The sequence below is a fragment of the Trachurus japonicus genome, chromosome 3, assembly GCF_045865225.1.
Source record: "Trachurus japonicus isolate A0001 chromosome 3, Traja_1.0".
NCBI lineage: Eukaryota > Metazoa > Chordata > Actinopteri > Carangiformes > Carangidae > Trachurus > Trachurus japonicus.
The window spans coordinates 4437492-4450684 of record NC_140909.1 but is presented as its reverse complement, the minus strand read 5'-3'; the positions used below and the strand labels follow the sequence as shown (position 1 = coordinate 4450684).

The 13193-nt window shown below is 40.4% G+C and overlaps 1 protein-coding gene across 10 annotated transcripts in view; it reads right to left on the bottom strand.

The window, feature by feature from the left end:
* Positions 1–2151: 2151 nt before the first annotated feature.
* baz2ba (bromodomain adjacent to zinc finger domain, 2Ba) overlaps positions 2152–13193 on the bottom strand; it is a 114896-nt gene continuing 103854 nt past the window's right edge. For 8 of the 10 annotated variants that reach the window (XM_085805456.1, XM_085805465.1, XM_085805482.1 and 5 more), the window contains 7 exons: positions 12860–13020; positions 11371–11747; positions 9836–9971; positions 8688–8834; positions 7773–8152; positions 4978–5121; positions 2152–3840 (listed from right to left, as the gene is read on the bottom strand). In XM_085805456.1, the coding sequence (XP_085661582.1) occupies positions 3684–3840; positions 4978–5121; positions 7773–8152; positions 8688–8834; positions 9836–9971; positions 11371–11747; positions 12860–13020 (1502 nt within the window). In that variant the 3' untranslated portion in view covers positions 2152–3683. The remainder of the gene's footprint in view (positions 3841–4977; positions 5122–7772; positions 8153–8687; positions 8835–9835; positions 9972–11370; positions 11748–12859; positions 13021–13193) is intronic. The other 2 variants (XM_085805517.1, XM_085805536.1) reach the window with 1 other exon arrangement.

The window sequence follows — 13193 nt, the reverse complement described above, 5'->3', positions numbered from 1 at the left end:
TGTGCGTGGTGATTAAAAACTTCTTTTGGTTTTCAATAAGACATCTGACAAAACCTTGGGGATATTAATACAGTGTCATCATGTTAAAGTTTGCGCCCCCCCAGTTCCAAATGTGTGTTAATGTGAACAGTTCATCAAGAGGAAGATGAAATGATCTCCAAAATACATAAAGTTAAACATGAAACACTCTTTTTATCAGTATTTTAAATCAATACCAGTGTATTATTTTAGTTTTCTACAGTTTCAGAGTGAAAAAGGGAAACAAAGCAGCAGCAGCAAAAGAAAGGGAAACCCAGGAGACTGGAGCTCAGAGAACTTTGACCAAGGTGTCAGACAAGATATTTACTATTTACCTTTGATAGTTTCCAAAGGGGGGGGCTACTAGCTACTAACTAAAAAAAAAAAAAACTACGCAGGGGGCTCAGACCTTTGCTGAGGGACCTTTTCCGTTTCTGTCAGTTTGAACATGTATATAATGAGTAAGTAAGTAAATTTAATTTATATAGCACTATTCATAGATAAAATCACAAAGTGCTTTAATTACAACAAGGATAAAATGCAATAAAATACAGATGTATATATATATACACTGTTTAAAATGTAAATGTAAAGGGGATGTGTCATCTGCAACTTTACACCTTTTGGAGATAATTTCATGTTCCACTTGATGAACTGTTCATATTTGGACCAGGGGGGTGGACAAACATTTGCATGACACTGTAGGCTATGTAACATGGAAAGAATATATCCTGTCTCAACCAAAAACACTGCATATAAACCAATAAACTCATTCTGCACAATCACAGATAATGAAGACAATCATCATCATCATCATCATCAGCTGCTGCCATAAACACAACAGCAGGTTGGACTGAGTGTCTGACACACGACTCATTCAAGTCCAACAGGAAGGAACAAACAGGACAGTTCGATTGTTTAATTGTTTTTCTTTTATATTCTATAATATTTGTTTAAATAAACCCTTCCTGGTCTGTCTCTTCGTCCAGCAGCAGCAGCTTATCTGATTCTGATTCTCTATCAGTCGCTCAGCTCAGCATCCTGTTTGTTTTGGTGCCCGACATTTGTTCAACCACCGCGGAAACAAACTGAGAGAAACACCGAGCAACAAAACTCTGTCGGTGACTGAAGCGAAGTGAAGTCTGTGAACGGTTTCGTGTTAATTGTGTGTCGGTGCTGCCGTGTTTCTGCCTCCTACCTGTCTGTTTCTGTTTCCTCCTCCGCCTCGTCCAGTCGCTCACTTCACTTTGTTTACTTCCTGGTCCGACGGATGGCCGTGACGTAATCAGGGTTACGTCACCTATTATTTATTTTATTATTTTTTTTTTTTTATTTTAATTTGTTTATCTTATTTTATTTTTCTTTTGTATTTTTAAAGTCATTTTATGCGATTTTAGTGACGGCGTTTCAACTTCTCGCCACGTTATCTAAATGTTTTAATGTTTCACTTTTAGACCGGAAGTCCGACATTCTTGTTTAAGATTTCCAAAATAAAACAAAAATAAAATAAAAATTTTGTTTGAAATAAACTCAGTTTTTCATAGTTAAATATAATTCGAAAGTAATCGGACACATGAAATGATAATGTACATTAAAAGTCAAACGAAACCATCTTTATTAATATTTCTATATTAATCTTTATTCAGATCAGTGTGAACTGTGACCTGAGTCTCACCAGGCTGCTGCTTTATTTCTCCTTCTTTTAATTGAGTTACTGTAAAATATTCCTGAAATGTTCCTCCTGAGGAATTGTAGCTCAACTGTACATTTTGTTTATGTTTTTCTGGGGTAAATCTGATCTGTTTTTTTTATCACAATTCAATATATTCTCCTCATCAGCATACTGATCAGACTGTGTCAACTGTTTAGTTAAATGCCATAAAATAATGTACAACTCTAACAGTTTGTGGTTATTTTTCATTTTTATTTAATAATATTCTCTAGTTTGTGCCTCTCAAATATGAATGTCAATGGTTTCATTTGTCCTTCATGACCAAAAACTTAATATGCTCTGCTTTTGGAGAAGGAAAGACGTCATCAATTCCTATTTGGGATCAATCCATACATGGACTCTCTGATCAGCAGAAGCAGCTGATACAGTAGAGCGGGGAAATAAAACAAGTTGCAGTCGTGTACGTTGAAAAACATCCTTTTAATAGGTCCGTGCCACACACTAGTGAAAAATAAAGCTCCTACAAAAGAATGATACTTTTATTCCACAATATCTTAAATAAAGTAACTTCAAGTACTCTCGACTTGGGTACAAAAAAATCTAGCTGCCTCCATCAGGCCACAACACACAGCAAGGTTCAACACAGTGGTTACAAATGGCCTTAGGTCCTCTGTATTGTGGCAGATTACGAGGAAAATGCGTCGTGGAAGCATAAACTTGAATGCTCATCATCGTTGTTGTTCCTTTTTTTCTTCTTTTTCTTCTGCTATGGTGAGGAATGATTTCTGTGTCACTGTCCAACTTTGGAGGCCTTTGTTGGATTGAAATCATATAAAAAAATAAAGTCGTCATAAGAGAATGAAAACTAAAAAAAAAAAAAAAAACATCCCCTACATGCCCCTGTTGGAAGGGTAGGCACTACCAAGATTAAGGATACCACAGTGTTTGCAGAGGATATGTATATACTGTACAAACAATATTTATGATAATGTTTTCATCACGTTCACTAAAATAGAATGCTACAATCATTCTAAGGCATAAACAATATCTTAATATTCTTAAACAATTTTTACACATCGTTCCAAACAAGACATAATATTGACATTAATAAACAGTATATACACATGAATCACCATTGTCTTTAACTGTTCCTCTGCTGTTCCTGTAAATAAATGCAGTTTTACAGTTTTTGAACAAATGAATACAGTCCTCTGATGCTCCAAAGCACTGAACAGTGTAAACAGGTTTTTTTTTTTTATGTTTGTTTTTTGTATGTTTAGTTTTTTTTTCTTGGCTTTGTTTGTTTGTTTGTTTGTTTGTTTGTTTGATATTTGGGAGAAAAAATTACAACACAAAGACACATTCCTTTTTTTTTTTTTTTCTTTCATGTTGTGGTTGTTGTTGTTGTGTTAAATTCAAAGCAGTTCGGATGATTCTTCCTTTTCATAGAAAATGAAGTGGACCTTGATTCATAAATAATTATTACAAAATTAAATACATTCACTATAATACGATTAAATAACAAAAGACTATTTACAGGTAGTGGAAAGTATACTAGCGCAGACACATCAGTGACAGTTGAGGATTCATTCAGTGCAGTGTTCTGAGACAGGGAATGGTATTGCACTACGACACCCCATTTCTCTGGGACTCTTTGGGGCTTTTATCCCTGTTGTTATAAATCCAGCGCACCTTATGTAATAACTTTTTGTTTTTTTTTATTATTTTCCAAGGTGACATCTCTCATGCACACCATGGTTTTTTTTCCTTATTAAGGATTTGACTTCTTATTCTTCGTGTTCTTCTTCTTTTTCTTCTTTCCATCCTGCAAAGCCAGATTCTCCATCAGGAAATTCAAAAAACAAAAATAAAAACAAAACAGAAAATAAAAACGAACGTAAAACCTGGTGCTCCGATATGAAAAGTCGAATGTTTGTTGCTGTTTTTGTTTTATGGGGAGAAGAAACTTGAACAGACTTTTTTTTTTTTCTTTTTAGTTTGTTTGTTTCAGAAGCTCAGTCCAGCGCTTCTCGAAGAACTTCCTCATGTTGTGGCCGGCTCGACCAATGTCTGAATTGTCTTCATTGAATTTTTCGCAGTTATCAAAGACCAGGTTGACGTCAATGATGAAAGTCTCCAGGTTTTGATACCTGAAAGAAAATAAAGAACAACAACAAAATGAGAAAGTGCAAGGACTCACAACGCAGCTGATATGAAAACACAGTGTGTTTTAACTAGTAGAGATGCACCGATCTAATATTACGATCAATTATCAGCCCAGATATTGACTAAATTGTCAGTTTGGCTCTGTCTATTTTCTGCAGGTGCCCACCAAAGCTGTAGAGCCCGAGCATGTAGCTGACCTGTGCTTCAAAATAAAACTCCACAGTCCGTCTTCTTCGTTCAAAACGTCTACTGAAAAACTACTTTTCTGTCTGTTACAAAAACAAAAACTGTGCAGTAAGCTTTCAAAAACAATAATCCCGTGCAAACACGGTCAAAAACAAGTGTGCTCAGTCTCAACCAATAAGAAAACTGTGCAACCCTTTAATTTACAGGCTGTTAATTACGTGATTATGTCAAGAAATAGCCTAGAAATAACGGTCAATTTCATAGTAATGTCATAGTAATTTTTCATAAAGGCAAAAGATTACACATGCTTTTCAATTTTCTGGGAAAGGCCAGAATGTTTCTCCACCAAGTCGTCTTGCAATTGACCGACATTTCTGGGCTGTTTCTAATCTACGCAATCAATCGTTATTTCTTGGCTGTATTTCTCGACATTACTATGAAATTGACCGTTATTTCTAGGCTATTTCTAAACATTATGATGCAATTAATTGTTATTCTTGGCTGTTTCTTGACATTATCACGTCATTAACAGCCTGTAAATTAAAGGGTTACTTAATAAAACTGCATCCATTATTATTAGTATTATATAAACACTATATAAACTTCTTAAAATGCAAATCAAATCAAATATTACAGAATCTAGATTAGTTACCACTTTGTTTCTAATGTACATCGATGTTTGTGAGCAACCACCTTTTACAAAGTTAGGAAAGTAAAGTTAAAGTCAAGCCTGATGCCTTCACTGTTTCCCACTGTAGAGTTTATTAATTGACCTGTGGCGTCGTATCAGTATCAGGTGTCGGTGTTTGGGGATTGGGAACTGGAGAAAGAGCTGGATCGGTGCATGATCCCTTCGGTTTAACTAACACCTGAAAAACATTCTTTATATTCTGTGCAAAGCGGAGGTGAACAAACAAGAGGCGACGGGAACTCACTGGCTGCTCACAAGCTTCTCACGTATGGTGGAGAAGTCCATCGGTTTCTTGATGACCTTCTTGTAGCCGGGGACCGATTTCAGGTTGACGGGCGTGAGGAACGGCCACGCATCCTGATGCCGCTCCAGCTCAGCGAGGAGGACCCTGCATTCAACACACACACACACACACACACACACACACACACACACGGTTAGACACAGACTGCAAATGTTTTCTGTTTGAGAAAACTCCCGCGTTATCAGTCGAGTCCAAAACAATCTTATCTACTGATTAAGTGAAAAGTAAACGGCCTATGTAGATTTTTCTAACTGTGAGGTTCGTTGTAGTTAAGGAAACTATAGCGGTAATTACTAACTACTTACTCACTAGTATCTTTTAATGCAGGTCTCTATCGCACACGCTCAAAAGACCGGCTCACACTGCAGCTTCCCTCACCCTAACACCGAACTTGGAAAGACAGTTTCTCTTACTGTTGCACCTACAACCTGAAACACTCTGCAAAATCATCTGAAACTTTTATCAATAGGACAATTTAAAACCATAACTACATCTTATTTTACCTCTAACTGCTCCTGCTTTTAACTACACTCATGTTTCAATTTATCCTTATTGTCACCTTTAACTTCCGGTATTCTGTTATGCTTTTGTATGTTTCAAATGTCTTGTCTTCTGTCCTAACTGTATATGTTTTGTGTTTCATCTCGGCTATATTGTAAATGAGGTTACGCCTCAATATATCTCCGAGTTTAAATAAAGGTTATGAAATGAAATGAAATCAATTTGTTAGATTGAATGCATTATGCAGTGTGTACCTCCCGCTTTTTAGTTGACGGGCACCTGCTGTGTCTACAATATGAGCACTTTATGTGAAGTCATAAGCATTTATACTATTTTCAATACTCTTGAACAATATTGTGCACTTTATATAAATGCTCTTATTGTGAGGCTCGTTGTATTTAATGTCCCCCCAAAGGAAACCATAGCTGAAACCTGTTAGACTGAATGCATTAAGCACAGTGCAGTGTGGACCTCCCGTTTTTTAGGTTTTTACTTTATGCAAAGTCATATGTATCTATACTATTTTGAATACTCTGAACATTACTGTGTATCTTATGTAGATTTCCTAAACACGAGGTCTGTGTATTTAATGTACCTCCACAAGGAAACCGTAGCGGAAACATGTTAGATTGAATGCATCATGCAGTGTGGACCTCCCGTTTTTTAGGTAATGGGCACCTGTATTCACCGTACTGTACTTGAAATTGCACTTTGTAATTTAATCATGATGACTGTCCTTGTTTTTTTTTTTTGTTTTTTTGCTTCCTTAAAAAAAAAAAACCTTAGTTTTATGATTGCTGTTATTAATGTACCCTGAACTGTGTATTTTAACTTGTACTTACAGTCTATTTATGATGTCTGTCTTTATGTCAAGGACTACAGATGGAAATGAGCGTTTTCACTAAAACCGGTGCGGTGCATGTTGTTTGTGTGTTTTAAGCACCGACGCAGTTTGCAATAAAAGACAATGAGAAGGACACGAGTGCTGCTGGCCTTTCTTCTTTTTCTTTACAGTAAGTGCAACTTTTGGCCGTGCACCTCTTCAGTTTGTTCCTGAAAGTTTTTTGGAGAGTGCGTGATTTTCTTTGTTTTGAACTAAATCTGGTGCAGCAATCTTTTTATTTCTTTGAATAATTAATGTCACTGCACGCTGTCCTGCTATAAACTAAATAAACTAAACTAAACTAAACCAAAACTTTCAAAAGCAGCAGCAGCAGATTTGGTTAAAAGTCGGTTAAAGGTGTTCAGAAATGGCCGTTTGTCCTGTTTGTCGCGCCGAGTTTCCACGAGTTGCCGCACGAGTTTACCGGAGTAAGGAAAATGAATTTGATTGGTCGCTATCGAGCGGGCGGGATATTCAAAGCTTGGGGCGAGACCGAGCTCAGTGTGTGTGTGTGTGTGTGTGTGTGTGTGTGTGTGTGTCTCAGACGTTTGATTGACGGATGACGGATCCAATATCAGTGGCTGATGAATCGTGAGCAGCGTGACGTATAATCTGTGCGCCTGCATTATCCAATGCGAAAAAAAATACCACACTTTCATCCCGGATTTACTCAAAAATAGAATTTAGCACAAAGTTTGGGCTACATGATAGATGAGTTATTACACTAATGTTAGGACCCACAGTGGACTCAAATAAAATTTTCTTTTCTGTTCAGCTTTAAAGCAGAAGTAAGTGATATTTTTGTGTTAATCTAAGTCTTAAATAGTTGTATCTTCCGACAGCAATCACTTCTATAGAGTGTTTGGTCTGAAACACGGGTCTGTCAGTCACTCTGCTCTGCTCTGAGCCCAGGAGAAAACTTTCCTTGTATCCTACAACCTTTATCCAATGAGGAGAGAGAACGGCATAAAGGGGCAGTCCTCTCTGTGTGTGCAGCCAAGGGATGCGCCTGAATGTGGCGACGTAGGGACGAGGACTGTTATGGTGCGTTCAAGGCAACCCGTAACTCGTGTTTTTCCGACCTGTGAAGTGGTACCAGTTCGATCTGGTACGAGTTCACGGGTCAGAAGTTACGAGTGGCCGTTATAGTGACTTTCACAGGTAAAACAGGTCGGAAAAACACAAGTTGTGGGTTTCCTGGAACGCTACAAAGTCGTAAGTTGTGACTTGAAGCTGTAACTTACGGTTTCAAAAGCCTGCCTGGAACGCAGCACCAAAACGACCGGACCACTTACTTCTGCTTTAATAAATGAAGAATTCAACAGTTAAAAGACGAGTGTGAACCACATACCTGCATAACCCCAGGTCCCTGTTGTTGTCTCGGGCCGTTTTGGCTCGTTTCACGCACACGGGGCTCTCCTGATTGGCCGCCGCCGCCGCCGCCGGCTGCAGAGCGGGCGACGCCTCGCTCTCCGTTTTCCTCTTCCTGCTCGTGTCCTTCGCTCCTTTCTTGGGCGTGCTGCCGGCGCTGGCCGAGTCTTCCTCCGACACTTCCCCGTTTCCCGCCTGCTTCCCGTTCTTCTTCGCCTCTCCGCCGCCTTTCTTCCCCCCGCCCCCGCTGCCCCCTCCCCCTCCTCCTCCTCCTCCCCCTCCTGCTCCTCCTCCTCCTCCTGCGCTGGATGCTACCGGTTTGCTCGGGGGCTTTTTGTTTTTCGGGGACGGGCCGCTCGCCTGCACAAGAGTTAGAACAATGCATCACCATGAGGTCCTGTTGCAATTAAAACTAATACCGTCCTCTTACACCGACTTATCATAATAATATTGGCCTTTTCGGGAAAATATCAGATCAATTTGTCTCATCTTACACCACCACCAGCGATATTATTTAGTCCCCGATCCGCATCTACATAAAATAAAACCCACTCTGCAAAGCCGGCAATTAAATCTGTTGTCTTGCAGAGTATGTATGAATATGAATGGAAAGTTTTATTGTCATTTAATGAGATAAATGTCAAATCCAGGCTGGAAACAACATGAGAGGAGAATGTAAAAATCGCTACCAGTTGATAAGAAAGTGATGAAGATGTGTAACATATGTTATATTTTACACTAAACATCTCTCTCTGTCTGTCTCTGTCTCTTCCCTCTCAGTTCCTCCATCTCTGTACAGTCCAGATACAAATAATGACCTTAAAAAACAAAGATCTTGCTCATTAAAACTGCTGGATTCTGCCAACAGTGGATTATTTAAAGCGCTCTGTGATACCTTGGATATGCAGGCCGGGCAGTACCAGTCTCCCTCGGGGATGCTGGTGATCTTGGGTTTGTGACAGTACGTGTGGCAGCCTTTGTCACAGCCGTCACACAGCAGGAGGAGGTCCTCGTTATCGCCCTTCTTACACATCTGACAGTACTACACAACACACAAGGACATTCATTAGAAATAAAATAAAACACATAACAGGCCTTCACTTTTCTGAATACAGTTAAATAAAGTTCTTTTTAGATAGATAGATAGATAGATAGATAGATAGATAGATAGATAGATAGATAGATAGATAGATAGATAGATAGATAGATAGATAGAACGATAGAACGATAGAACGATAGATAGATAGATAGAAAGATAGATAGATAGATAGATAGATAGAAAGATAGATAGATAGAACGATAGATAGATAGAACGATAGAACGATAGATAGATAGATAGAACGATAGATAGATAGAACGATAGATAGATAGATAGATAGATAGAACGATAGATAGATAGAACGATAGAACGATAGATAGATAGATAGATAGAACGATAGATAGATAGAACGATAGATAGATAGATAGAACGATAGATAGATAGATAGAACGATAGATAGATAGATAGATAGAACGATAGATAGATAGATAGAACGATAGATAGATAGATAGATAGATAGATAGATAGATAGATAGATAGATAGATAGAAAGATAGATAGAAAGATAGATAGATAGATAGATAGAACGATAGATAGATAGAACGATAGAACGATAGATAGATAGATAGAACGATAGATAGATAGAACGATAGATAGATAGATAGATAGATAGAACGATAGATAGATAGAACGATAGAACGATAGATAGATAGATAGATAGAACGATAGATAGATAGAACGATAGATAGATAGATAGAACGATAGATAGATAGATAGAACGATAGATAGAACGATAGATAGAACGATAGATAGATAGATAGATAGATAGATAGATAGATAGATAGATAGATAGATAGATAGAACGATAGATAGATAGATAGATAGATAGATAGATAGAACGATAGATAGATAGATAGATAGATAGATAGATAGATAGATAGATAGATAGATAGATAGATAGATAGATAGATAGATAGATAGATAGAATGATAGATAGATACTCACCACTTTCATGATGGACCTCTCCCAGGCGATGGACTTCTGCAGCTGCTGGATGCACATGGCGAGCTGCGCGGCGCTGCGGACTTCGCTCAGGGCCTTCCTCCACACCTTCATCCCGTGGGCCACCTCCTCCTCGCCACTGGGGGGGGGGACGAGCAACAACAGGAAGGTGATGAGAAACACACACCCCCAAAAAAACACACACACACACAAACACACGCGTGCGCACACACACACACCAACGAGTGAATATGTGCAAAAATGCAAGTAAGACTGTATCAGCTGAACCAGCCGCCAACGAGACAGCAGACCATAGAGAGCTCCAGCTGTGCAGAGACAGGCATGAGGAATTTATTGTTGTTTTTTTATTTTGGGAGGGGGAGGGGGGGTGTAAGGCGCTGGGGAAAGGAGAAGGGGGGGAGGGGGAGGGGGGCACACTGATTTCATCATGTTAAAGGGACGATCATGCAGAAAGAGTGAAGGAGCAGAACCTGCGTCAGTCAGATATTAAACTGTAGAGCCATGAACCAAGGTGACTGATGCACAACACCATGCAGATGAAACTACAAGGGGGGCCCCGCCCTGCCCCCACAACCTTAAAAGGGATAGTTCAACATTTTGGCAAACTGGCCCATTGCCATAATCCCTATAGTCATAGCAGTAGGTTTGTTACCTTTAATTGTCGGTGCAAGCTGTTTTTAGAACGGCGGAGCAGAGCCGTGAGCTGCTCAGAGCTACGCTACGGAGGCTCATTATGGGATTTCTTCTTGCTTTCCCCTCATCAAACTCATCAAATACACAATCCAACAACTCCACAACGCTCTGGTGGACAAGTTGTGAGCTGCACATTCACCACGCTATGAGATAATAACACAACGTTACCACACAGAGTTGTTTTAGAGGGAAATTCATGCAAAACCACTGATGCACGTTGCCTTCAGGGACAGTTTTTCATCAACAGTCTCTGTATTTCCCTCTAAAACAACTCTGTGTGGTAACGTTGTGTTATTATCTCATAGCGTGGTGAATGTGCAGCTCACAACTTGTCCACCAGAGCGTTGTGGAGTTGTTGGATTGTGTATTTGATGAGTTTGATGAGGGAAACCAAGAAGAAATCCCATAATGAGCCTCCGTAGCGTAGCTCTGAACAGCTCACGGCTCTGCTCCGCCGTTCTAAAAATAGCTTGCACCGACAATTAAAGGTAACGAACCTACTGCTATGACTATAGGGATTATGGCAATGGGCCAACTTGCCAAAATGTTGAACTATCCCTTTAAAAACAAAAACTGCACAAGACCAAAAGAAACCAAAACCAAAAAAGATGCCACACGCCACAATAAGACGCTGCTGGGGGAGCAGCAGAGACCCTCACACTGTGGGAGTATTATATTATGGGAAACAAGAAAAAAAAAAACAAAGCACACACAGAGAGAGGAAGAGGGTCTTAGTGGGAGAGTGAGGTGGAGGGTGAGGGGGTGAGGGGGTGAGGGGGTGAGGGGGGGTAAGGGGGGGAGCTTTGGTTGGAGAAATGACCTACCCTTCCCTGTCAGCACTAGTGGATGGGGCGGGGGCAGGGACAGTGACCGTACCCACATTATCCAGCCTGATCTGAATGGTGGTACCTAAGGGGCTCCTCAGGTACCTTCTCTCGATGTTGCGCTCCAGATCGGCCAGACGTGTCACCGCTATGTCCAGCGGGTTGTCCGGGTGACGCACCACCCCGCCCTTCTCCCCCCGCTGCTGCTCCTCGGGGTGATCCCTGGAGTCCCTGGGGTCTCCTGCTGCTGCGTGTGACGACGCTGCTGCTGCTGCTGATGATGATAACGCTGCTGCTGCTGTGGACTTGGTGGGGGGCTTGTGCTCGTAGTAAACCAGGTCCTCCCTCTCAGACTGAGGGTCCGGGTACGTCCAGCCCTGGGAGCAGGAAGCAGAGAGTTAGGGTGTATTCTTTCTTTCCAGTTTGGGTCAGTGTGAAAGCACATCGCACTCTAATGCACCAGAACTAGTGCGGCCTGAGGAGGTGGTCTCGGTTCGGCTCCAGCCAAACTCTGGTGCGCACTAGTTTTTTTTTTTAATTTTATTTAACCTTTATTTAACCAGAAATAATCCCATTGAGATTCAGAATCTCTTTTGCAAGGGGGTCCTGGCCAAGAAAGCAGCACAGTACATCCACATCAAGTACACATTTGGACAACATCAACAAAACAAACATAAAAACAGCTAAGACAGTAACAGCAAATCACATCAATACATTATAACCGTTGATGTGTGAGTGACAAAAAGCAGGTGTGAACGCAACCGCACTAACTGAAAAATGAAACAATTTTTAACATTTGGTGCACACCAGGGTGTGAATACACCCTTAGAGTCCGTTTGCTTTTTTTTTTACACGCATCTTTTACCCACATATTTATTACGTTTTTATGTGTTTTTTAGGTATTTCTGTGTGTGATCTATCTATCTATATCTATCTATCTATCTATATATCTATCGTATCTCTCTATCTCTTTCTTTCTATCTATCTATCTATCTATCTATCTATCTATCTATCTATCTATCTATCTATCTCTTTCTTTCTTTCTATCTATCTATCTGGATCTGCACAGGCAAAATATCAATAATATTTTGCCTGTGCAGATCCTGGTTTTGTTTCTGCTTTTGTCAAGACGTTTCTGAGAGTCACAGCGAGGTCTTTTACTGTAATGTTTGGTAACGTCAGACAGTAATAATCCACAATGCTCGTTGTAGCTGCACTGACTTTGTGATTGGTAGATAGAGCGGTGAGTGGAGCAACAGGCAAAGATATACAAAATCAAAACATAAACATGATTTGTGTGCTGCAAATAATCAGTATCTCTTCAGTATATTCAAATGAACTATAGTCTCCGGTGACATATTGGGTGATTATATGATTAATTACCATACATTTCCTACATACAGCTCCTTTAAATCAGAGAACATGTCCAGGTTGTGGCTGTGTATCTTGTGTATCTTGTGTATGTTGTGTGTTGTGTGTTGTGTGTTACCTTGGCCTGCAGGCTTGCAGCAGTCACCTTCCTCTCCAGCTCCTCCACCTGCTGCAGCACAGCGATGTCCATCTCCATGGCCTGCTCCTCTACACACCAGCCGCGCACCGACTCCACGCTCACCTGGCTCTCCTCCAGCTCGTGCAGCTCGATCATGGCCACTGGACGGAGGGAAGGAGGGACGGAGGGACGGAGGGAAGGAGGGACGGCACAACAACAGGTTCAAGTCAGACATGAATACACACACACACACACGTCATGTAGTTCGGTCATAAATAATGCAGAGTTGACAGTGTCTGTGTGTGTGTGCAGGGATCATCAAGGACGAGCTGCT